The sequence below is a fragment of the Tinamus guttatus genome, unplaced genomic scaffold, assembly GCF_059628265.1.
Source record: "Tinamus guttatus ecotype Peru unplaced genomic scaffold, ASM5962826v1 Tinamus_guttatus_pri_ptg000632l, whole genome shotgun sequence".
Classification (NCBI taxonomy): Eukaryota; Metazoa; Chordata; class Aves; order Tinamiformes; family Tinamidae; genus Tinamus; species Tinamus guttatus.
In genome coordinates, this window is record NW_028289166.1 from 930 (window position 1) to 26,897 (window position 25,968).

The window sequence follows — 25,968 nt, forward strand, 5'->3', positions numbered from 1 at the left end:
TGTAGGAAATACCCCCCTAGAGGGCTGCGAGGGGGTAAATACCCCCGGCAATGTGGGAAATACCCCCTTAGAGGGCTGCGAGGGGGTAAATACCCCCGGCAATGTGGGAAATACCCCCCTAGAGGGCTGCGAGGGGGTAAATACCCCCTGCAATGTGGGAAATACCCCCCTAGAGGGCTGCGAGGGGGTAAATACCCCCGGCAATGTAGGAAATACCTCCCTAGAGGGCTGCGAGGGGGTAAATACCCCCGGCAATGTGGGAAATACCCCCCTAGAGGGCTGCGAGGGGGTAAATACCCCCCGCGAGGTGGGAAATACCCCCTTAGAGGGCTGCGAGGGGGTAAATACCCCCGGCAATGTGGGAAATACCCCCCTAGAGGGCTGCGAGGGGGTAAATACCCCCGGCAATGTGGGAAATACCCCCCCAGAGGGCTGCGAGGGGGTAAATACCCACCGGGACACGGGAAATACCCCCTTAGAGGGCTGCGAGGGGGTAAATACCCCCGGCAATGTGGGAAATACCCCCTTAGAGGGCTGCGAGGGGGTAAATACCCACCGGGACATGGGAAATACCCCCCAGGGGGCTGTGAGGGGGTAAATACCCACCGGGACACGGGAAATACCCCCTTAGAGGGCTGCGAGGGGGTAAATACCCCCGGCAATGTAGGAAATACCCCCCTAGAGGGCTGCGAGGGGGTAAATACCCCCGGCAATGTGGGAAATACCCCCCTAGAGGGCTGCGAGGGGGTAAATACCCCGTCTGGTGCAGGGGGACACTCGTCTAGAGGCCCCTAAGCGGGTAAATACCCCCTGCGACGTGGGGGCAGGTAAACACCGTGTGCTGGGGGGTAAATACCCCCATGGGGACCATAAACACCCGGGTGCTGGGGGGTAAATACCCCCATGGGGACCATAAACACCCAGGTGCTGGGGGGTAAATACCCCCGTGGAGGCCATAAACACCCGAGTGCTGGGGGGTAAATACCCCCGTGGAGGCCATAAACACCCGGGTGCTGGGGGGTAAATACCCCCATGGGGACCATAAACACCCGGGTGCTGGGGGGTAAATACCCCCGTGGAGGCCATAAACACCCGAGTGCTGGGGGGTAAATACCCCCATGGGGACCATAAACACCCGGGTGCTGGGGGGTAAATACCCCCATGGGGGCCATAAACACCCGGGTGCTGGGGGGTAAATACCCCTATGGGGACCATAAACACCCGGGTGCTGGGGGGTAAATACCCCCATGGGGACCGTAAACACCCGGGTGCTGGGGCAGAAATCCCCAGGGGGGGAAGGGGGCAGGGACTCAGTGGGGTAAATGGCTGCTGGGGGGTAAATCCCTGTGCGTGAGAGGGGTAAATCCCCCTGTGTAAACACCCATGTGCGAGGGGGTAAATCCCTGTGCGTGAGGGGGTAGATCCCTGTGTGCGAGGGGGCAAATAGCCACGTGTAAACACCCATGTGCGAGGGGGTAAATTCTCGTGTGTGAGGGGAGTAAATCCTTGTGTGTAAATACGCCCGTGCGAGGGGGTAAATACCCATGTGTAAATACCCCTGTGTGAAGGGGTAAATCCCCGTGTGCGAGGGGGTAAATCCCCATGTGCGAGGGGGTAAATCCCCGGGTGTGAGGGGGTAAATCCCTGTACGTGAGGGGGTAGATACCCGTGTGCGAGGGGGTAGATACCCGGCTGTAAACAGCTGTGTGTGCAGGGGTAAATACCTGCGTGTGAGGGGGTAAATACCCGTGTGTGCGAGGGGGTAAATCCTGGTGTGCGAGGGGGTAAATCGCTGTAGGTGAGGGGGTAAATACCCAGCTGTAAACACCCATGTGCGAGGGGGTAAATATCTGTGTGTGATGGGGTAAATCCCCGTGTGTGAGGGGGTAAATACCTGGGGGTAAATACCCGTGTGCGAGGGGGTAAATACCCGTGTGTAAACACCCATGTGCGAGGGGGTAAATATCCCTGTGTGAGGGGGTAAATCCCTGTACGTGAGGGGGTAAATCCACATGTGTGAGGGGGTAAATCCCCGGGTGTAAACAGCTGTGTGTGCAGGGCTAAATACCCGTGTGCGAGGGGGTAAATACTGGGGTGTGAGGGGGTAAATCCCGGGGTGCGAGGGGGTAAATACCTGGGTGCGAGGGGGTAAATCCCAGTGTGTGAGGGGGTAAATACCGGGGTGCGAGGGGGTAAATACCCGTGTGCGAGGGGGTAAATCCCGGGGTGCGAGGGGGTAAATCCCGGTGTGCGAGGGGGTAAATCCCAGTGTGTGAGGGGGTAAATACCGGGGTGTGAGGGGGTAAATCCCGGTGTGCGAGGGGGTAAATCCCGGTGTGTGAGGGGGTAAATCCCGGTGTGCGAGGGGGTAAATACCCATGTGCGAGGGGGTCAATCCCGGTGTGCGAGGGGGTAAATACCGGTGTGCGAGGGGGTAAATACCGGTGTGCGAGGGGGTAAATCCCGGTGTGTGAGGGGGTAAATCCCGGTGTGCGAGGGGGTCAATCCCCGCGTGCGAGGGGGTCAATCCCGGTGTGCGAGGGGGTAAATACCGGGGTGTGAGGGGGTAAATCCCGGTGTGCGAGGGGGTAAATCCCGGTGTGTGAGGGGGTAAATCCCGGTGTGCGAGGGGGTCAATCCCCGCGTGCGAGGGGGTCAATCCCGGTGTGCGAGGGGGTAAATACCCGCGTGTGAGGGCCCGTCAATACCCGGGAAATGGGATAACCCCCCGGGGGGGGGGGTGCAGACACCCGGTGCCGGTACCGGAAGCGCCGCCTGTTCCCGGTGAACAGCAGCGGGGGGGGGGAGCACGCGGGGGCGGGGGTGGCCGGGCCGTGTCCCCATGGGGGGGGGTGTCCCCCCCCCGCGCCCCCCCCCCCCGTCCCCGTGTCCCCCCCCGCGCGGGGCCGGTGGCAGCAGCCAACATGGCCGCCGGCGCCGGCCTTTGTCTGGTGGCGCCGCGGGGGGGGGCGGCGCCGTCACCGTGTCCCCCCCCCGTGTCCCCCCCAGGACTGGCAGCCCCCCTTCGCCGTGGAGGTCGACAACTTCCGCTTCACCCCCCGGATCCAGCGGCTCAACGAGCTGGAGGTGGCGGCGGCCCCGTGTGTCCCCTCCGGGTCCCCTGCATGTCCCTGTGTCCCCCCGTGTCCCCCGAGTGTCCCTGTGTCCCCCCGTGTCCCCCTGCATGTCCCTGCGTCCCCCCAGTGCGTCCCTGTGTCCCCTCGCGCAGCCCCGTGTCCCCCGCGTGTCACCGTGTCCCCGCTGCATGTTCTCGTGTCCCCCCCGCATGTCCCTGTGACCCCCTGTGTCCCTTCGCGTCCCCATGTCCCCCCTGTGTGTCCCCGTATCCCCCGTGGCGTGTTGCCATGTCCCCCCTGTCACCCCCCCCGCGCGTCCCTGTGTCCCCCCACGTGTCCCTGTGTGTCCCCTGCATCCCCATGACCCCCCGCGGCCCCTTGTGTCCCCGTGTCCCCCCGCGTGTCCCTGTGTGTCCCCGTGTGTCCCCGTGTTCCCCCTGCGTGTCCCCATGACCCCCCGTGTGTCCCTTGTGTCCCCATGACCCCCCGTGTGTCCCCATGTGTCCCTGTGACCCTCTGTGTGTCCCCATGTCCCCCCCACGGCCCCCCATTGTCCCCTGACCCCACCGTGTCCCCTGCATCCCCCCCATGTCCCTCCATGTCACAGCCCCCATGGCCCCCAGCGTGTCCCCGCTGTCACCTTCCCTCCTGTGTCCCCCATGTCCCCCCATGTCCCCCCATGTCCCCACTGTATCCCCTCGCTGTCCCCTCACCCTCGTCCCCCTGCTGTCTCCTCGTTCCCCCGCTGTCCCCTTGTCCCCCCTGTGTCCCCCTGGTGTCCCCTGGTCCCCCCCATGTCCCCCCGCCGTCCCCTCACCATGTCCCCCTGCTGTCCCCGTGTCCCCCAGCTGTCCCCTTGTCCCCCCTGTGTCCCCGCTGTCCCCTCACCCCTATGTCCCCCCGCTGTCCCCTGGTCCCCCCCGTCCCCCCGTTGTCCCCATGTCCCCCAGCTGTCCCCTCGTTCCCCCGTGTCCCCGCTGTCCCCTCACCCCCATGTCCCCCCGCTGTCCCCGTGTCCCCCAGCTGTCCCCTTGTCCCCCCCGTCCCCCTGCCGTCCCCTCACCCCGTGTCCCCCCGTCCCCCCGCTGTCCCCTCACCCCGTCCCCCCGCTGTCCCCTTGTCCCCCCCGTCCCCCTGCCGTCCCCTCACCCCGTGTCCCCCCCGTCCCCTCTCCCTGTCCCCCCGCTGTCCCCTCACCCCGTGTCCCCGCGCTGTCCCCGCAGGCGCAGACGCGGGTCAAGCTCAACTACCTGGACCAGATCGCCAAGTTCTGGGAGATCCAGGGCTCGTCGCTCAAGATCCCCAACGTGGAGCGGCGCATCCTGGACCTCTACAGCCTCAGCAAGGTGGGCGCGCGGCGCGGCGCAGCGCGGGGTCCCGGCCGCGTGGGTGTCCCGCGTGTCCCATCCACGTGGCCCGGCCGTGGGTCCCGTCCGTGTGTCCTGCGTGTGCTGGGTGTCCCGCGTGTCCGTCCCGCGTGTCCGTCCCGCGTGTCTGTCCTGCGTGTGCGGCCCATGTCCGTCCATGTGTCCATCCCGCGTGTCCATCCCACGCGTCCTGCGTGTGCTGGGTGTCCCGCGTGTCCGTCCCGCGTGTCTGTCCTGCGTGTCCCGCGTGTGCGGCCCGGCCGTCCCGCGTGTCCGTCCCGCGTGTCCATCCCACGCGTCCTGCGTGTGCTGGGTGTCCTGCGTGTCCCGCGTGTGCGGCCCGTCCGTCCCGCGTGTGCCACGTGTGCAGCCTGTGTCTGTCCCGCGTGTCCATCCCGCGTGTGCGTCCCGCGTGTCCTGCATGTGCTGGGTGTCCCGCGTGTCCCGCGTGTGCGTCCCATGTCCTGCGTGTCCCGCGTGTCCGTCCCGCGTGTCCGTCCCACGTGTGCGGTCCATCCGTGTGTCCATCCCGCATGTCCGCCTGTCCATCCCATGTGTCCTGCGCGTCCCACGTGCGTGTCCCGCGTGTCCATCCCGCATGTCCATCCCGCGTGTCCATCCCACGTGTCCTGCGTGTGCTGGGTGTCCTGCGTGTCCTGCGTGTGGCCCGTGCATCCCGCACACGTGTCCCGCGTGTCCCTCCCCCGTGTCTGTCCTGCGTGTCCTGCGTGTGCTGGGTGTCCTGCGTGTCCCACGTGTGCGGCCCGCGCGTCCACGTGCCCATCCCACGTGTCCTGCGTGTCCTGCGCGTCCCACGTGCATGTCCCGCGTGTCCGTCCTGTGTGTCTGTCCCGCATGCCCGTCCTGCGTGTGCTGGGTGTCCTGCGTGTCCCGCGTGTGCGTCCCATGTCCTGCGTGTCTGTCCCGCATGTGCGTTCCATGTGTCCTGCATGTCCCGTGTGTGCGTCCCGTGTGTCCGACCCGCGTGTCCCGTGTGTCCGTCCCGTGTCCTGCACGTCCCGTGTGTCCGTCCTGCGTGTCCCGTCCGTGTGTCCCACATGTGTACCGTGTGCGTCCCACGTGTGCATCCCGTGCGTCCATCCCGTGTCCTGCGTGTCCCGCATGTCCTGTGTGTCCCATCCGTGTGTCCCGCGTGTCCATCCCACGTGTCCGCCCGGGTGTCACGGTGCCCATCGTGTGTCCGCGTGTCTGTCGCGGTGTCTGTCGCGTGTCCGGGTGCCCGTCACAGCGCCCAGGTGCCTGTTGCGATACCCGTTGCGGTGTCCGGGTGCCCGTCGCGGTGCCCGGTGTCCGTCACAGTGTCTGTCGCGGTGTCCGGGTGTCTGTCGCAGTGTCTGGGTGCCTGTTGCGGTGCCCGGTGTCCGTCACGGTGCCCATCGCGGTGTTCGGGTGTCCGTCACGGTGCCTGTCATGGTCCTGTCATGGTGCCTGGTGCCCTTCATGGTACCCGTCGTGGTGCCCGTCGCGGTGTCCGTCACCCGTCGCGGTATCCGTCACCCGTCGCGGTGCCCGTTGCGGCACCTGTCACCCACCGCGCTGCCCGTCGTGCTGTCCATCACCCATTGTGGTGCCTGTTGCAGTGCCCTGTGCCCGTCGCGGTGCCCGTCCCCCGTCACGATGCCCGTCGTGGTATCCGTCACCCGTCACGATACCTGTTGTGGTGTCCGTCACCCGTCGCGATGCCCGTCGTGGTATCCGTCACCCGTCACGATGCCCGTCGTGGTATCCGTCCCCCGTCGCGGTGCCCGTCACCCGTCGCGATGCCCATCGTGGTATCCGTCACCCGTCGCGATACCCGTTGTGGTGTCCGTCACCCGTTGCGATACCGTTGTGGTGTCCGTCACCCACCGCGGTGCCCGTCACCTATCACGTTACCCATCACGGTGCCCTGTGCCCGTCGCGGTGCCCATCAACCATCGCGCTGCCCGTTGTGGTATCCATCACCCACCATGGTGCCCATTGTGGTGTCTGTCACCCGTCGCAGTGCCCGTTGTGGTGTCCATCACCCATCGTGCTGCCCGTCGCGGTGTCCGTCACCCGTCGCGGTATCCGTCACCCATTGCAGTATCCGTCACCCGTTGCGGTGCCCCTTGCGGCGTCTGTCACCCATCGCGCTGCCCATCGCAGTATCCGTCACCCGTTGTGGTATCTGTCACCCATTGCAGTATCCGTCACCCACCGCGGTGCCCGTTGTGGTGTCTGTCACCCGTCGCGGTGCCTGTTGTGGTGTCCGTCACCCATTGTGCTGCCCATCGCGGTGCCTGTCACCCGTCGCGGTGCCCGTTGCGGTATCCGTCACCCGTCACAGTGCCCGTCGCGGTGTCCGTCACCCGTCGCGGTGTCCGTCACCCGTCGCGGTGCCCATCGCGGTGTCCGTCACCCGTCGCGGTGCCCGTCGCGGTGTCCGTCACCCGTCGCGGTGTCCGTCACCCGTCGCGGTGTCCGTCACCCGTCACAGTGCCCGTCGCGGTATCCGTCACTCGTCACAGTGCCCGTCGCGGTGTCCGTCACCCGTCGCGGTGTCCGTCACCCGTCGCGGTGTCCGTCCCCGTCCAGGTGGTGCTGGAGGAGGGCGGCTACGAGGCCATCTGCAAGGACCGGCGCTGGGCGCGCGTGGCGCAGCGCCTGGCCTACCCGTCGGGCAAGAACATCGGCTCGCTGCTGCGCGCCCACTACGAGCGCATCATCTACCCCTACGAGATGTACCAGTCGGGAGCCAACCTCGTGGTGAGGGGACACGGGGGGACACGGGGGGACATGGGGACATGGGGGGACACGGGGACACAGAGGGACACAAGGGGACATGGGGACATGGGGGGACATGGGGACATGGGGGGACATGGGGACACGGTGCCCCTACGAGCGCATCATCTACCCCTACGAGATGTACCAGTCCGGAGCCAACCTGGTGGTGAGGGGACATGGGGGGACATGGGGACATGGGGGGACACGGGGGGACATGGGGACACGAGGGGACACAGGGGGACATGGGGACATGGGGGGGACATGGGGGGACATGGGGGGACACGGAGCCCCTACGAGCGCATCATCTATCCCTACAAGATGTACCAGTCCGGAGCCAACCTGGTGGTGAGGGGACATGGGGATATGGGGGGACATGGGGGGACATGGGGACATGGGGACACAAGGGGACACAGGGGGACACGGTGCCCCTACGAGCGCATCATCTACCCCTACGAGATGTACCAGTCCGGCGCCAACCTCGTGGTGAGGGGGACATGGGGACATGGGGGGACATGAGGGGACACGAGGGGACACTGGGACGCGGGGGGACATGGGAACGTGGGGGACATGGGGACACAGCAGGACACGGCGCCCCTACGAGATGTACCAGTCCGGCGCCAACCTCGTGGTGAGGGGGACGGGGCGACACTGGGGGACATGGGGACACGAGGGGACACAGGGGACATGGGGACACAGCGGGACACGGGGACATGGGGGAACATGGGACACGGGGGGACACGGCGCCCCTACGAGATGTACCAGTTGGGCGCCAACCTCGTGGTGAGCGGGACATGGGGACAGGGAGGGGACATGGGGACACGAGGGGACATGGGGAACACAGGGACACGGGGAGATGGGGGTTACAGGGACATGGCATCCCTACAAGATGTACCAGTCGGGTGCCAACCTCGTGGTGAGCGAAACGGGGACATGGGGGGACACGGGGGACATGGGGACACAAGGGGACATGGGGACACGGCGCCCCTACGAGATGTACGAGTTGGGCACCAACCTCGTGGTGAGCGAGGGACGGGGACATGAGGGGACAGGGGGAGACACGGGGGACATGGGGGAACATGGGGACACGGGGGGACACGGTGCCGCTACAAGATGTACCAATCGGGCGCCAACCTCGTGGTGAGCGAGACGGGGGACATGGGGACACGGGGACACATGGGGACACAGCAGGACACAGTGCCCTGATGAGATGTACCAGTCGGGCGCCAACCTCGTGGTGAGGGGGACATGGGGGGACACGGGGACATAGCACCCCGACGAGATGTACCAGTCGGCCGCCAACCTGGTGGTGAGGGGGACATGCAGGGGGATGGGGGACACGGGGGACACAGGAAGGGGACATGAGGGACACGGGGACACAGGGAGGGGACACGGGGACACCCACGTGTCGCTCCAGCAGTGCCGGCCGCTGGAGGGGCAGGACAAGGAGCGCGAGTACAAGCCGCACAGCATCCCGCTGCGCCAGGCCGTGCAGCCCTCCAAGTTCAGCAGCTACGGGCGCCGCGCCAAGCGGCTGCAGCAGGAGGTGCCGCCGGGACCGGGACAGAGCCCTGGGACACCCCAAAACCCGGGACAGAGCCCTGGGACCCCCTGGGACACCCCTGAACCGGGATAGCCCCCTTGGGAGCCCCCAAACCTGGGACAGAGCCCTGGGACACCCCAAAACCTGGGACAGAGCCCTGGGACACCCTGGGACACCCCAAACCCGGGATAACCCCCTGGGACACCCCAAACCCGGGACAGAGCCCTGGGACACCCCAAAACCCGGGACAGAGCCCTGGGACCCCCTGGGACACCCCTGAACCGGGATAGCCCCCCTGGGAGCCCCCAAACCTGCGACAGAGCCCTGGGACCCCCTGGGACACCCCTGAACCCGGATAGCCCCCCTGGGAGCCCCCAAACCCGGGATAGCCCCCCTGGAACACCCTGGGACACCCCAAACCTGGGACAGCCCCTTGGGACACCCCCCAGACCGGGACAGACCCCCAGGACACCCCTGAACCGGGACAGCCCCCTGGGACATCCCCAAACCCAGGACAGAGCCCTGGGACCCCCTGGGACACCCCTGAACCGGGATAGCCCCCCTGGGAGCCCCCAAACCTGGGACAGAGCCCTGGGACACCCCAAAACCTGGGACAGAGCCCTGGGACACCCTAAACCCGGGATAGCCCCCCTGGGATCCCCTGGGACACCCCTGAACCGGGACAGAGCCCTGGGACCCCCTGGGACACCCCCGAACAGGGATAGCCCCCAGGGAGCCCCCAAACCCGGGATAGCCCCCCTGGAACACCCTGGGACACCCCCAAACCCAGGACAGAGCCCTGGGACCCCCTGGGACCCCCCAAAACCTGGGATAGCCTCCCTGGAACACCCCCGAACCAGGACAGCCCCCAGGGAGCCCCCAAACCCAGGATAGCCCCCTGGGACAGCCCCAAACCCGGGATAGCCCCCTTGGAACACCCTGGGACACCCCAAACCCGGGATAGCCCCCCTGGGAGCCCCCAAACCTGGGACATCCCCCCGGGACCCCCTGACCTGGGACAGCCCCCCACAGGATCCCCTGACCTGGGATCCACTGACCCGGGACAGGCCCCCCGAACCCCCTGACCCGGGACAGGCCCCATGGGACCCCGTGACCCGGGACCCCCCTGACCCGGGACATCCCCCTGGGACCCCCTGACCTGGGACATCCCTCTGGGACCCCCTGACCCAGGACCCCCTGACCCGGGACAGCCCCTTTGGGACCCTGACCTGGGACCCCCAACCCAGGACAGCCCCCCAGGACCCCCCGACCTGGGACAGCCCCCTTGGGACCCTGACCCGGGACCCCCTGACCCGGGACAGCCCCTTTGGGACCCTGACCTGGGACCCCCAACCCAGGACAGCCCCCCCGGGACCCCCTGACCCAGGACAGCCCCCCCGGGACCCCGTGACCTGGGACCCACTGACCCGGGACAGGCCCCCCGGGACCCCCTGACCCAGGACAGCCCCCCAGGACCCCCTGACCCGGGACCCCCTGACCCAGGATAGCCCCCCAGGACCCCCTGACCCAGGACAGCCCCCCCGGGACCTGGGACCCACTGACCCGGGACAGCCCCCCCGGGACCCCCTGACCCAGGACAGCCCCCCAGGACCCCCCGACCCGGGACAGCCCCCCAGGACCCCCTGACCCGGGACCCCCTGACCCGGGACAGCCCCCCCGGGACCCCCTGACCCGGGACAGCCCCCCAGGCTGGGCCGCCCCCCAACCCCGCGCCGTCCCCGCAGCCCGAGCCCACCGAGGAGGACATCGAGAAGAACCCGGAGCTGAAGAAGCTGCAGATCTACGGGGCCGGCCCCAAGATGCTGGGGCTGGGGCTGGTGGCCAAGGACAAGACCCTGCGCAAGAAGGGTGAGCGGGGGCGCCCGGTGACACCCCCGCGGTGCCGGGGCGCCCGGTGACACCCCCGTGTCCCCCGCAGACAAGGAGGGCCCCGAGTGTCCCCCCACGGTGGTGGTGAAGGAGGAGGTGGCGGCGGAGCCGGGCGAGCCCAAGGAGGAGCTGCGGCACAGCCCGGAGCCCTGCACCAAGATGAGCATGCGGCTGCGGCGCAGCCACAGCAACAGCCAGTTCGTGAGTGACGGGGCGCGGGGGACACCCGGGGACACCTGGGGACACGTGGGGACACCCGGGGACACCCGGGGACACCCGAGGGCGCGGGGGACACCTGGGGACACCCGGGGACACCTGGGGACACCCGAGGGCGCTGCGGACATCTGGGGACACCTGGGGGCGCGGGGGACACCCGGGGACACCCGGGGACACATGGGGACACCTGGGGGCGCTGGGGACACCCGGGGACACTCGAGGGCGCTGGGGACACCCGGGGACACCTGGGAACATCTGGGGATACCCAGGGGCGCTGGGGACACCTGAGGGCATAGGGGACACCCGGGGACACCCGGGGGCGTGGGGGACACCCGCGGGTGCTGGGGACACCTGGGGACACCTGGGGACACCCGGGGGCGCTGGGGACATCTGGGGACACCCAGGGGCCCTGGGGACACCTGCGGACGCCTGGGGGCACTGGGAACACCCAGGGACACCTGGGGGTGCTGGGGACACACAGGGGCACTGGGGACACCCGGGGGTGCTGGGGACCCCCGGGGACACCTGGGGACACCTGGGGACACCTGGGAACACCTGGGGGCGCTGGGGACACCCAGGGGTTCTGGGGACACCTGGGGATACCTGGGGACACCTGGGGGCGCCGGGGGACACCCGGGGGCTCTGGGGACACCCAGGGGCACTGGGGACACCCGGGGACACCCGGGGGCGCTGGGGACACCCGGGGACACCTGGGGACACCCAGGGGCGCTGGGGACACCTGGGGCGCTGGGGACACCTGGGGCTGCTCAGGGACACTTGGGGACACCCGGGGACACCCAGGGGTGCTGGGGACACTTGGGGACACCCAGAGGCGCTGGGGACACCCCGGGACACCCCTCGGCCTGGCGCAGGTGGAGTCCTACGTGTGCCGCATGTGCTCGCGGGGTGACGAGGACGACAAGCTGCTGCTGTGCGACGGCTGTGACGACAACTACCACATCTTCTGCCTGTTGCCACCGCTGCCCGAGATCCCCAAGGGCGTGTGGCGCTGCCCCAAATGCGTCATGGCGGTGGGTGGCACCGGGGGGTCACGCGTTGTCACCGGGGTGCCCTGTGTGCCGGGGGGGGTGTCACACACATGGTGGGGAGTCACACGTTGTCACTGGGGTGCCCTGTGCACCGGGGAGTGTCACATGTGTCACCGGGGTGCCCTGCGCACCCAGAGGGTGTCACACACATAGTGGGGGGTCACACGTTGTCACCGGGGTGCCCTGTGCACCCAGAGGGTGTCACATACCTGGTAGGGGGTCACCCATTGTCACCGGGGTACCCTGTGCACCCAGAGGGTGTCACACACATGGTGGGAGGTCACACGTTGTCACCAGGGTGCTCTGTGGGCCTTGGGGGGGTGTCACGGGTGCTGTGGGGTGGGTGCCACGCACACTGCGGCGGTGTCCCCTGTGATGTGGGGTGCCCCCCATGCCATGGGGCAGCCCCCATCACAGTATAGGGGTGTCCCCCACCCTATGGGGCAGCCCCCCATGACTTACAGGGGTGCCCCCCATGCCATGGGGCAGCCCCCAGTGCACTATAGGGGTGTCCCCCACCCCATGGGGCAGCCTCCCACAACCTATAGGGTTGCCCCTCGTGCCATGGGGGGGCCCCCCCACACACTACAGGGCTGCTCCCTGCGCCGTGGGGCAGCCCCCCATGCTATGGGGCAGCCCCCAGGGCACTACAGGGGTGTCCCCCACCCCATGGGGCAGCCCCCCATACCATGGGGCAGCCTCCCAAGACCTATAGGGTTGCCCCTCGTGCCATGGGGCAGCCCCCCGCACACTACAGCGGTGCCCCTTGTGCCGTGGGGCAGCCCCCCTCGCTATGGGGCAGCCCTCCACACACTACAGTGGAGCTCCCTGCGCCGTGGGGCAGCCCCTCGCGCTATGGGGCAGCCCCCAGTGCACTATAGGGGTGTCCCCCACCCCATGGGGCAGCCCCCCGCGCTATGGGGCAGCCCCCCGGCGCCGTGGGGCTGACGCGCCGCCCCCCAGGAGTGCAAGCGGCCGCCGGAGGCGTTCGGCTTCGAGCAGGCGACGCGCGAGTACTCGCTGCAGAGCTTCGGCGAGATGGCCGACTCCTTCAAGGCCGACTACTTCAACATGCCCGTGCACGTGAGTGGCGCCCGCCGCGGCGTCCCCGCGTCCCCGCATGTCCCCCGCGTCACCGTGTGTCCCCCTGTGCGCAGATGGTGCCCACGGAGCTGGTGGAGAAGGAGTTCTGGCGCCTGGTGAACAGCATCGAGGAGGACGTCACGGTGGAGTACGGCGCCGACATCCACTCCAAGGAGTTCGGCAGCGGCTTCCCCATCAGCGACGGCAAGCGGGTGTTGTCGCCCGAGGAGGAGGTGAGCGCGTCCCCGCGTCACCCGCGTCACCCGCCGTGTCCCCGTGTCACCCACCACGTCCGTGTCCCCATGTCACCCGTGTCACCCACCACGTCCATGTCCCCGCGCAGGAGTACGCGCGCAGCGGCTGGAACCTCAACGTGATGCCCGTGCTGAAGCAGTCGGTGCTCTGCCACATCAACGCCGACATCTCGGGCATGAAGGTGCCCTGGCTCTACGTGGGCATGGTCTTCTCGGCCTTCTGCTGGCACATCGAGGACCACTGGAGCTACTCCATCAACTACCTCCACTGGTGGGGACGGGACAGCGCCGGAACCCTCCCGAGCCCTGGGGGTGACGCCGGGGCGTGGGGCACCCCCCAAACACCAGGGGTGACACCAGGGTGTGGGGCACCCCCCAAACCTTGTCACACACCCAGGGGTGACACCAGGGTGTGGGGCACCCCCCGAACCCTGTCACACACCAAGGGTGACACCAGGGTGTGGGGCACCCCCCAAACACCAGGGGTGACACCAGGATGTGAGATGGGGGCTCTGGACACCCTTCAAACCCTGTCACACACCCAGGGGTGACACCAGGGTGTGGGACATCCCCCCAAACCTTGTCACACACCCAGGGGTGACGCCAGGGTGTGGGGCACCCCCCAAACACCAGGGGTGACACCAGGGTGTGGGATGGGGGCTCTGGGCATCCCCCAAACCCTGTCACACACTGAGGGGTGACACCAGGGTGTGGGACACCCCACAAACCCTGTCACACAGCAAGGGTGACACCAAGATGTGGGATGGGGGCTCACGACACCCCCCAAACCCTGTCACCCGCTCAGGGGTGACACCAAGATGTGGGATGGGGGCTCAGGACACCCCCCAAACCCTGTCACACACCAAGGGTGACACCAGGGTGTGGGATGGGGGCTCTGGACCCTCCGCCAAACCCTGTCACCCACCCAGGGGTGACACCAGGATGTGGGATGGGGGCTCTGGGCACCCGCTAAACCCTGTCACACACCCAGGGGTGACACCAGGATGTGGGATGGGGGCTCTTGACACCCTCCAAACCCTGTCACCCACCCAGGGGTGACACCAAGATGTGGGATGGGGTTGGGCTGGGAGCTCTTGACACCCTCCAAACCCTGTCACCTGCTCAGGGGTGACAGGGTACGGGGTACCTGTACAGTACGGGGGGTTGACCCGTGTCCCCGTGTCCCCGCAGGGGCGAGCCCAAGACGTGGTACGGGGTGCCCTCCTTCGCGGCCGAGCACCTGGAGGAGGTGATGAAGAAGCTGACGCCGGAGCTGTTCGAGAGCCAGCCCGACCTGCTGCACCAGCTCGTCACCCTCATGAACCCCAACACCCTCATGGCGCACGGCGTCCCCGTGAGCACCCCCTCGCGGTGTTGTCCCCCTCCTCGCGGTGTTGTCCCCCTCCTCCTCGTGGTGTTGTCACCCCTCCTCACGGTGTTGTCCCCCTGCTCCTCGCAGCGTTGTCCCCCCTCCTCGCGGTGTTGTCCCCCCTCCTCATGCTGTCGTCACCCCCCTCCTCGTGGTGTTGTCCCACTCCTCCTTGCGGTGTTGTCACCCCTCCTCGCAGTGTTGTCCCCCCGCTCCTCACAGTGTTGTCACCCCTCCTTGCAGTGTTGTCCCCTCTCCTCAGTGTCGTTACCCCCTTCCTCGTGGTGTTATCCCCCCTTCTCACGGTGTTGTCCCCCTCCTCGCGGTGTTGTTCCCCCGCTCCTCGCCGTGTTGTCACCCTTCCTCACGGTGTTGTCTCCCCCCTCCTCGCGGTGTTGTCTCACCGCTCCTCGCGGTGTTGTTATCCCCTTCCTCATGATGTCATCCCCCCTCCTCGCAGTGTTGTCCCCCTCCTCGCGGTGTTGTCCCCCCCGTCCTCACGGTGTTGTCACCCCTCCTTGCGGTGTTGCCCCCCTCGCAGGTGGTGCGGACCAACCAGTGCGCCGGCGAGTTCGTCATCACCTTCCCCCGCGCCTACCACAGCGGCTTCAACCAGGGCTACAACTTCGCCGAGGCCGTCAACTTCTGCACCGCCGACTGGGTGAGCCGGGGGACGGCGCGGTGACGGGGGGTCTGTCACGGTGACGGGGTCTGTCAAGGTGACAGGGGGTCTGTCATGGTGACGGGGGGTCTGTCGTGGTGACGGGGGGGGTCTGTCGCGGTGACGAGGGCTCCGCGGCGCCTGTTGCTCCGTGGTGGCACCGGGGTCTCTGCGGCAGCACCAGGGTCTCCGCGGTGACACCTGTTGCTCTGCGGCGGTGCTGGGGTCTCCGTGACGGCGCCTGTTGCTCCGCGTCGGCTCTGGGGGCTCAGGGCAGCTCCGGAGTCTCCGTGGTGGCTCCGGAGTCTCCGTGGTGGCTCCGGGGTCTCTGTGTTGGCTCCGGGTCTCTGTGTTGGCTCCGGGGTTTCCGTGTCCGCTCCGGGGTTTCCGTGTCCGCTCCGGGGTCTCCGTGGTGGCTCCGGGGTCTCCATGGTGGCTCCGGGTCTCTGCGCGCTCCATGGCGGCTCCGGGCTCCTTGGCGGCTCCGGTGGCCATGCCGCGCCGCTCATGGCCCGTGCGGCTCCGGGTCTTGGGGTGGCTCCGGGTCACGGGGTGGCTCCGGGTCTCCACGTGCTCCGTGGTGGCTCCATGGCAGCTCCGGGTGTCTCTGCTGTGCCGCTCACGGCCCGCACAGCTCCAGGTCTCGGGGTGGCTCCGGGTCTCCGCGCGCTCCGTGGCGGCTCCGGGCTCCGTGGCAGCTCCGGGTGTCCGTGCCGCGTGGCTCCGGGTCTCAGGGTGGCTCTGGGTCTCGGGGTGGCTCCATGCAGCTCCGGGTCTCCGCGCGCTCCGTGGCGGCTCCGGGCCGTCTCCATGCCCCCCGCTCACGGCCCGCGCAGCTCCGGGTCTCTGGGGTCTCTGTGCGCTCTGGGTGTCCGGGGTGGCTCCGTGCGGCTCCGGGTTGGCTCTGTGGCGGCTCCGGGGTGGCTCCGCGTGCTCCGAGTCTCGGGGTGGCTCCAGGTCACAGGGTGGCTCCGCGCGCTCCGTGGCGGCTCCGAGCTCCGTGGCGGCTCTGGGTCTCTGCGCGCTCCGTGGCGGCTCCGGTGTCCGTGCCCCCTGCTCACGGCCCGCGCAGCTCTGGGTCTCGGGGTGTCTCTGGGTCTCGGGGTGGCTCCGGGTCTCAGGGTGTCTCCGGGTCTCGGGGTGTCTCTGGGTCTCGGGGTGTCTCCGGGTCTCGGGGTGTCTCCGGGTCTCCGCGCGCTCCGTGGCGGCCCCGGGCCGTCTCCATGCCCCGTTCCCACGTCCCGCGCAGCTCCCCGCCGGGCGGCAGTGCATCGAGCACTACCGGCGCCTGCGGCGCTACTGCGTGTTCTCGCACGAGGAGCTCATCTGCAAGATGGCCGCGTGCCCCGAGAAGCTGGACCTCAACCTGGCGGCCGCCGTGCACAAGGAGATGTTCGTGCTGGTGCAGGAGGAGCGCAAGCTGCGCAAGGCCCTGCTCGACAAGGTGCCGCGGGGACGTGGGGACGGCCAGCAGGGACACAGAGAGAGCTCAAGGGGGACGTGGGGACGGCCAGAGGGGACACAGAGCTCGAGGGGGACACAGGGACACGGGGACATGGGGACACGGGGACGTGGGGACGGCCGGTGGGGACACAGAGCTCAAGGGGGACACGGGGACACGGGGACAGCCAGCGGGGACACAGAGAGAGCTCGAGGGGGACACGAGGACGGCCAGTGGGGACACGGGGACACAGCGCAGGGACGGCCAGCGCAGACATAGAGCTCAAGGGGGACACAGGGATGGCCCATGGGGACACGGGGACGGCCAATGGGGACACAGAGCTCAAGGGGGACACAGGGACGGCCGGTGGGGACACAGAGAGAGCTCAAGGGGGACACGGGGACGGCCGGTGGGGACGTGGGGACATGGGGACAGCCAGCAGGGACACAGAGCTCAAGGGGGACATGGGAATGGCCAGCAGGGACACGGGGACGGCTGGTGGGGATTTGGGGACAGGGGGATGGCTGGCGGGGACACAGAGCTCGAGGGGGACACGGGGACGGACGGCGGGGACGTGAGGACGTGGCACAGGGACATGGGGACACGGCACGGGGACATGGGGACGGCCAGTGGGGACACAGAGCTCGAGGGGGACACGGGGACGGCCGGCGGGGACACAGAGAGAGCTCAAGGGGGACATGGGGATGCCCAATGGGGACATGGGGACACAGGGATGGCCGGCGGGGACGTGGGGACGCGGCGTGGGGACATGGGGACAGCTGGCAGGGACACAGAGCTCAAGGGGGACACGGGGACAGCCTGGTGGGGACATGGGGACACAGGGACGGCCAGCAGGGACACAGCGCAGGGACGGCCAGCACGGACACAGAGCTCGAGGGGGACACGGGGACAGCCTGGTGGGGACATGGGGACACAGGGACGGCCAGCAGGGACACAGGGACACAGCGCAGGGACGGCCAGCACGGACACAGAGCTCGATGGGGGACACGGGGACAGCCTGGTGGGGACACGGGGACGTGGGGACGGCCAGCGGGGACACAGAGCTCAAGGGGGACATGGGGACAGCCAGCAGGGACACAGAGAGAGCTCAAGGGGGACACGGGGACGGCTGGCGGGGATTTGGGGACAGGGGGACGGCCGGTGGGGACGTGGGGACATGGGGACAGCCAGTGGGGACACAGAGCTCAAGGGGGACACAGGAACGGCCGGTGGGGGCACGGGGACACGGGGAGGGCTCGGGGGGGGACACAGGGACGGCTTGGGGGGCCCCTCTGCTGAGATGGCACCAGGGGACGGGAACAGGTGGCATCTACAGCCATGTGCCCTGGGTGTCACCGTGTGCCACGTGCTGTGGGTGTCACCCTATGTCCCGTGGTCCAGGTGTCACCCTGTGCCACGTGCTGTGGGTGTCACCCTGTGTCACCTGGTCTGGGTGTCACCCTGTGCCACGTGCTGTGGCTGTTACCCTGTGTCACCTGGTGTGGGTGTCACCGTGTGCCATGTGCTGTGGGTGTTACCCTGTGTCATCCTGTGGGTGTCACCCTGTGCCACCTGCCGTGGGTGTCACCCTGTGTCACCTGTCCTGGGTGTCCCTCACAAGCAGGGCCTTGCCCTCCACAGCCCATAGGGCTCCCCGCCACCCTGTGCCACCCGCTCCGGGTGTCCCCTCCGCCACGTCCCCATGAGCGGGGACCCCGGCGGTGCCACCGTGTCCCCCGCAGGGCATCACGGAGGCCGAGCGCGAGGCCTTCGAGCTGCTCCCCGACGACGAGCGCCAGTGCGACAAGTGCAAGACGACCTGTTTCCTGTCCGCGCTGGCCTGCTACGAGTGTCCCCAGCGCCTCGTCTGCCTGTACCACATGGACGACCTGTGCAAGTGCCCCCGCAGCAAGCAGTACCTCAGGTACCGCGGGAGCGGGACCGGAATGGGGACGGGGACAGTGCCCCGGGGTGGGGGTGTCACCCTTGGGACCGGAACGGGGACGGGGACAGCGCACCAGGGGTGCCAGTGTCACCCCTGGGACCAAAATGGGGACGGGGACAGCGCCCGGGGGTGCCGGTGTCACCCCTGAGACTGGAATGGGGACCGGGACAGCACCCAGAGGGGTCCCATGTACCTCCTGGGACTGGAAAGGGGACGGGGACAGCGCCCGGGGATGCCGGTGTCACCTGCTGCCCATAATGGGGCTCCTGGTAGCACTTTGGGGGTCCCTGTGTCCCCCCCAGGACCGGAATGGGGACCAGGGCAGAGCCTGGGGGGTCCTGGTGTCACCCACTGCCCAGAACGGGGCTTGTGGCAGCACCTGAGGGGGTCCTGGTGTCACCCAGTCCCTTTGGGGGGCTCCTGGTAGTCCCTGGGGTGTCCCAGTGTCCCCCCGTGACCATAATGGGGCTCGTGGCGGCACCTGGGGTGTCCCAGTGTCACGCAGTCCCTTTGGGGAGCTCGTGGTGGCACCCGGGGTGTCCCAGTATCACCCCATCCCTTTGGGGGGCTCCTGGTGGCACCCGGGGTGTCCCAGTGTCACCCAGTCCCTTTGGGGGCTCCCGGTAGCCCTGTGGGGTCCTGGTGTCACCCAGTCCCTTTGAGGGGGCTCCTGGTGGCCCTGAGGGGTCCCGGTGTCACCCAGTCCCTTTGGGGGGCTCCTGGTACCCCGGGGGGTCCCGGTATCACCCAGTCCCTTTAGGGGTCTCCTGGTGGCCCCAGGGGGGTCCCGGTGTCACCCAGTCCCTTTGGGGGGCTCGTGGTAGCCCCAGGGGGGTCCCTGCTGCTCCGTGTCCCCGTGGGCACCCCGTGTGGCGACGGCTGCAGTGTCACCGTGGCCGCGGTGTCACCGTCACCGTCGCCGCGGTGTCACCGTGGCCGCGCTGTCACCGTCACCGTCGCCGCGGTGTCACCGTCACGGCCGTGTCACCGTGGCCGCGCTGTCACCGTCACCGTCGCGCAGGTACCGCTACACGCTGGACGAGCTGCCGGCCATGCTGCACAAGCTCAAGGTGCGCGCCGAGTCCTTCGACACGTGGGCCAACAAGGTGCGCGTGGCGCTGGAGCTGGAGGACGGCCGCAAGCGCAGTGAGTGCGGGCGGCGCCGCTATCCGCCCCCCGGGGCAGTTATCCACCCCCGGGGCCGCTATCCACCCCCCCGGGGCCGCTATCCACCCCCCTGGTGCCGTTATCCATCCCCTGGGGCAGTTATCCACCCCCCCGGGGCCGCTATCCACCCCCCGGGGCAGTTATCCACCCCCCTGGGGCCGCTATCCACCCCCCCGGGGCAGTTATCCACCCCCCGGGGCAGTTATCCACCCCCCTGGGGCTGTTATCCACCCTAGGGCTGCTATCCACCCCCCGGGGCAGTTATCCACCCCCCGGGGCAGTTATCCACCCCCCGGGGCCACTATCCACCCCCTGGGGCTGCTATCCACCCCCCTGGGGCTGTTATCCACCCTAGGGCTGCTATCTACCCCCCGGTGCCGTTATCCACCCCCCTGGTGCTGTTATCCACCCTGGTGCCGTTATCCACCCCCCCGGGGCCGCTATCCACCCCCCGGGGCAGTTATCCACCCCCCGGGGCAGTTATCCACGCTGGGGCTGTTATCCACCCGCTGGGGCCGCTATCCACCCCCCCGGTGCCGTTATCCACCCCCCTGGGGCCGCTATCCGCCCCCCGGGGCAGTTATCCACCCCCTGGGGCTGTTATCCACCCTAGGGCTGCTATCCACCCCCCCGGAGCCGCTATCCACCCCCCTGGGGCCGCTATCCACCCCCGTGGTGCTGTTATCCACCCTAGGGCTGCTATCCACCCCCTAGGGTCGCTATCTACCCCCCGGGGCTGTTATCCACCCTGGGGCTGTTATCCACCCCCCCAGGGCCGTTATCCACCCCCTCAGGGCTGTTATCCCGTTATCCACCCCGGGGCCGCTATCCACCCCGCTGGTGCTGTTAACACCCCTGGGACCGCTATCCACCCCCTTGTGCTGTTATCCACCCTGGGGCTGTTATCCACCCCCCGGGGCCGTTATCCACCCCCCGGGGCCACTATCCACCCTTTTGGGGCCACTATCCACCCCCCTGGTGCTGTTAACCCCCCCGGTGCTGCTATCCCCACCCTGGTGCCGTTATCCACCCCCAACACCGTATTTCCTCCCCGCCACGGCATTTCCCCCCCGACGCTGTATTCCCCCCAATGCCGTTTCCCCCCAACACCGTTTCCCCCCCCAATGCCGTATTTCCCCCCCAATGTCATATTTCCTCCCTCAACACCATATTCCGCCCCCACTGCTGTATTTCCCCCCTGACACCATGTTCCCTCCCCAACGCTGTATTCCCCCCCCAACGCCATATTTCCCCCCCTGATGCCCTATTCTCCCCCCCACTGCCCTATTTCTCCCCCCCACTGCCGTATTTCCCCCCTCAACACCGTATTTCTCCCCCACAACGCCATATTTCCCCCCTGCTGCCGGATTCCCCCCCCCGATGCTGTATTTCCCCCCCAACGCTGTATTTTCCCCCCCAACACCGTATTTCTCCCCCCGCCAATGCCATATTCCCCCCCGCTGCCGTATTCCCCCCCGACGCCGTATTCCGCCCCCCCCAATACCATATTCCCCCCCTGACCCCGCATTCCCCCCCCACAATGCTGTATTCCCCCCCGACGCCGTATTCTGCCCCCCCGACCCCGTATTTCCCCCCCAATACCATATTCCCCCCCCGACCCCGTATTTCCCCCCCAATGCCCTATTCCCCCCCGGTTCCGTATCCCCCCCTGACCCCGTATTTCCCCCCAATGCCCTATTCCCCCCCCGGTTCCGTATCCCCCCCTGACCCCGTATTTCCCCCCTGTCCCCCCAGCGCTGGAGGAGCTCCGCGCGCTCGAGTCGGAGGCGCGCGAGCGCAAGTTCCCCGAGAACGAGCTCCTGCACCGGCTCAAGGGCTGCCTGGGCCAGGCCGAGCGCTGCGTGTCGGAGGCGCTGGGGCTCATCAGCTCGCAGGAGACGGGGTGAGCGTCACCGCGTCCCCCCCGGCGTCACCGCGTCCCCCCCGGCGCCGCCGCGTCCCCCCGCGCGGCCGCGGTGACGCCCGCGCCGTCCCCAGGGTGCCGGCGGCCGCGGCGCTCACCGTGGACGAGCTGCGCGCCTTCCTGGAGCAGATGAACCAGCTGCCCTGCGTCATGCACCAGATCGGGGACGTGCAGGTGGGCGCCGCCGCGGGGACACGGTGACACCCGGGGACACGGTGACACCCTCCCCGGGACACCCGGACCCCTCCCGGGACACGATGACCCCCCCGGGACACGATGACCACCCCCCCCAGGACATGGTGACCCCCAGGGACACGATGACCCCCTCCGGGACACCCTGACCCCCCCCCCCCGGGACACGCTGAACCCCCCCCAGGGCCACAGTGACCCCCAAGGGACACGCTGAGCCCCCCAGGGCCACATTGACCCCCCACCCTGAGGGCCGCACTGAGCCCCCCAGGGCCAGGCCATGACCCCACAGGGACACGCTGACCCCCCCCCAGGGCCATACTGTCCCCCTGGGGCCATAGTGACCCCCCACAGGGACACGCTGGCCCCCCCGGGCCATGCTGGCCCCCCCGGGCCATGCTGACCCCCTCCCCAGGCCACACTGACCCCCTGGGGCCACACTGACCCCCCCCCGAGGGCCATGCTGTCCCCCCTCCAGGACCTCATTGACCCCCCCCACCCCAGGGCCATGCGGACCCCCCCCAGGATCACCTTGACCCCCCCCAGGAGCACACTGCCCCCCTCCAGCCCCACATTGCCCCCCTCGATCCCCACATCCCCCCAGCCCCACGCTGCCCCCCTTGATCCCCACGCAGCCCCCCTCGATCCCCACGCTGACCCCCCCCAGCCCCACGTTGCCCCCCCCCGATGCCCACGTCCCCCCAGCCCCACATTGCCCCCTCGATCCCCACGCTGACCCCCCCCAGCCCCACATTGCCCCACGTTGCCCCCCTCACTCCCCTGCCCCCCCACGTCACCCCCCCCAGCCCCACGTTGCCCCACATTGCCCCCCCCGCCCCCCCCACGCTGACCCCCCCCAGCCCCACGTTGCCCCCCCCCACGCTGACCCCCCCAACCCCACGTCGCCCCCCCCACACTGACCCCCCCCAGCCCCACATTGCCCCCTCAATCCCCACGCTGACCCCCCCCAGCCCCACGTCGCCCCCCTCGATCCCCACGTCCCCCCAGCCCCACGTTGCCCCACATTGCCCCCCCGCCCCCCCCCACGCTGACCCCCCCCCAGCCCCACGTCGCCCCCCCCCACGCTGACCCCCCCCAGCCCCACATTGCCCCCTCGATCCCCACGCTGACCCCCCCCAGCCCCACATTGCCCCACGTTGCCCCCCTTGCTCCCCTGCCCCCCGCCATGTCACCCCCCCAGCCCCACATTGCCCCCTCGATCCCCACGTCGCCCCCCCCAGCCCCACGTCGCCCCCCCCACACTGACCCCCCCCCCCGCAGGCGCTGCTGCAGCGCGTGGAGCAGTTCCAGGCGGAGGCCGGGGCGGCGCTGGCGGCCGGGGCCCCCCCCGCGGCGCTGCGGGCGCTGCTGGAGCGCGGGGGCCGCCTGGGCGTCGCGGCGCCCGAGGGCCGGCGCCTGGAGCGGCAGCTGGCGCAGGCCGCGTGGCTGGAGGAGGTGACGGCCGCGCTGCGCTCGCCCGCGCCGCTGCCCGCGCTGCGCGCGCTCATCCAGGCCGGCCGCAGCGTGGCGCCCGGCGCCGCCGTGCACGGGGCCATGGCCGAGCTGCAGGAGCTGCTGAGCATCGCGCAGCGCTGGGACGAGAAGGCGCACATGTGTCTGGAGGCGCGGTGAGCACGGGGACACGGGGACATGGGGACGTGGGGACACGGGGACACAGGGACACGGGGACGCGGGGACACGAGGACACGGGGACATGGGGACACAGGGACACGGGGACACGGGGACATGGGGACAGCCATGGCCGAGCTGCAGGAGCTGCTGAGCATCGCGCAGCGCTGGGACGAGAAGGCGCACATGTGTCTGGAGGCGCGGTGAGCACGGGGACACGGGGACATGGGGACACAGGGACGTGGGGACATGGGGACACGGGGACACGGGGACAGCCATGGCCGAGCTGCAGGAGCTGCTGAGCATCGCGCAGTGCTGGGACGAGAAGGCGCACATGTGTCTGGAGGCGCGGTGAGCACGAGGACACGGGGACATGGGGACACAGGGACGTGGGGACATGGGGACACGGGGACACGGGGACAGCCATGGCCGAGCTGCAGGAGCTGCTGAGCATCGCGCAGTGCTGGGACGAGAAGGCGCACATGTGTCTGGAGGCGCGGTGAGCACGAGGACACGGGGACATGGGGACACGGGGACATGGGGACACGGGAACACGGGGACACGGGGACATGGGGACACAGGGACACGGGGACAGAGGGACACAGGGACACGGGGACACGGGGACACAGGGACATGGGGACACAGGGACACAGGGACATGGGGACACGGGGACACAGGGACACGGGGACAGCCATGGCCGAGCGGCAGGAGCTGCTGAGCATCGCGCAGCGCTGGGACGAGAAGGCGCACATGTGTCTGGAGGCGCGGTGAGCGCGGGGACGCGGGGACATGGGGACATGGGGACACGGGGACACGGGGACACAGGGACATGGGGACACGAGGACACAGGGACACGGGGACACGGGGACACGGGGACATGGGGACACGGGGACACAGGGACACGAGGACATGGGGACACGGGGACATGGGGACACGGGGACACGGGGACACGGGGACATGGGGACAGCCATGGCCGAGCTGCAGGAGCTGCTGAGCATCGCGCAGCGCTGGGACGAGAAGGCGCACATGTGTCTGGAGGCGCGGTGAGCACGAGGACACGGGGACATGGGGACATGGGGACACGAGGACACAGGGACACGGGGACACGAGGACACGGGGACACGGGGACATGGGGACACAGGGACACGGGGACACGGGGACACAGGGACGGCCATGGCCGAGCTGCAGGAGCTGCTGAGCATCGCGCAGCGCTGGGACGAGAAGGCGCACATGTGTCTGGAGGCGCGGTGAGCACGGGGACACGGGGACACAGGGATACAGGGATGGCCATTGACACCATCAGTGAGTAGGGACATGGGGATCCAGGGACACGGGAACATGGGGACGGCCACCACCACCATCCTGTGCTGCCCATGGGGGACACAGGGACACGGGGACGGCCGCTCCTGTCCCATGCTGCCCATGGGGACGCGGTGACACCGGGACGGCCACCATCAGCGTCACCGAGCGGGGATATGGGGATGCAGGGACACAGGGACAGCCACTGACACCGTCAGTGAACGGGGACATGGGGACGCAGGGACACGGGGACACAGGGATGGCCACCACCACCGTCAGTGAGTGGGGACACGGGGATGCAGGGACACAGGGATGGCCGTTGACACCATCAGTGAGTAGGGACATGGGGATGCAGGGACACGGGGACATGAGGACGGCCACCACCACCATCCCGTGCTGCCCATGGGGGACACAGGGACGGCCACCCCCGTCCCATGCTGCCCATGGGGCCGCGGTGACACGGGGACGGCCACGATCAGCGTCACTGAGCGGGGACATGGGGATGCAGGGACACAGGGATGGTCGTTGACACCATCAGTGAGTAGGGACACGGGGACATGGGGACGCAGGGACACGAGGACACAGGGACGGCCACCACCCCCATCGCGTGCTGCCCATGGGGGACATGGGGACATGGGGATGGCCACTGACACCATCAGTGAGCAGGGACACAGGGACATGGGGACACGGGGACACAGGGACGGCCACCACCACCGTCAGTGAGTGGGCACACGGGGACACAGGGACACAGGGATGGCCGTTGACACCATCAGTGAGTAGGGACATGGGGATGCAGGGACATGGGGACGGCCACCACCACCATCAGTGAGCAGGGACACGAGGACACAGGGATGGCCACCACCACCGTCAGTGAGTGGGGACACGGGGATGCAGGGACACAGGGATGGCCGTTGACACCATCAGTGAGTAGGGACATGGGGACAGCCACCACCACCATCCCGTGCTGCCCATGGGGGACACAGGGACACGGGGACGGCTGCCCCCGTCCCATGCTGCCCATGGGGACGCGGTGACACGGGGACGGCCACCATCAGCGTCACCGAGCGGGGACATGGGGACACAGGGACAGCCACTGACACCA

General features: G+C 68.7%; 1 protein-coding gene across 1 annotated transcript in view; it reads left to right on the plus strand.

The window, feature by feature from the left end:
• Positions 1 to 2,916: 2,916 nt before the first annotated feature.
• The window catches only part of LOC148592151 (lysine-specific demethylase 5C-like), a gene marked incomplete at its 5' end in the record, with an annotated part of 28,528 nt that continues 5,476 nt past the window's right edge, over positions 2,917 to 25,968 (plus strand). Inside the window, 18 exons of the mRNA XM_088535582.1 lie at positions 2,917 to 3,087; positions 4,301 to 4,423; positions 7,022 to 7,186; positions 8,613 to 8,753; positions 10,496 to 10,619; positions 10,690 to 10,841; positions 11,729 to 11,887; positions 12,869 to 12,988; positions 13,063 to 13,221; positions 13,332 to 13,513; positions 14,434 to 14,596; positions 15,153 to 15,272; positions 16,522 to 16,716; positions 18,456 to 18,637; positions 19,680 to 19,804; positions 21,581 to 21,728; positions 21,824 to 21,923; positions 23,220 to 23,566. Coding sequence (XP_088391708.1) covers positions 2,917 to 3,087; positions 4,301 to 4,423; positions 7,022 to 7,186; positions 8,613 to 8,753; positions 10,496 to 10,619; positions 10,690 to 10,841; positions 11,729 to 11,887; positions 12,869 to 12,988; positions 13,063 to 13,221; positions 13,332 to 13,513; positions 14,434 to 14,596; positions 15,153 to 15,272; positions 16,522 to 16,716; positions 18,456 to 18,637; positions 19,680 to 19,804; positions 21,581 to 21,728; positions 21,824 to 21,923; positions 23,220 to 23,566 — 2,876 coding nt within the window. The remainder of the gene's footprint in view (positions 3,088 to 4,300; positions 4,424 to 7,021; positions 7,187 to 8,612; positions 8,754 to 10,495; positions 10,620 to 10,689; positions 10,842 to 11,728; positions 11,888 to 12,868; positions 12,989 to 13,062; positions 13,222 to 13,331; positions 13,514 to 14,433; positions 14,597 to 15,152; positions 15,273 to 16,521; positions 16,717 to 18,455; positions 18,638 to 19,679; positions 19,805 to 21,580; positions 21,729 to 21,823; positions 21,924 to 23,219; positions 23,567 to 25,968) is intronic.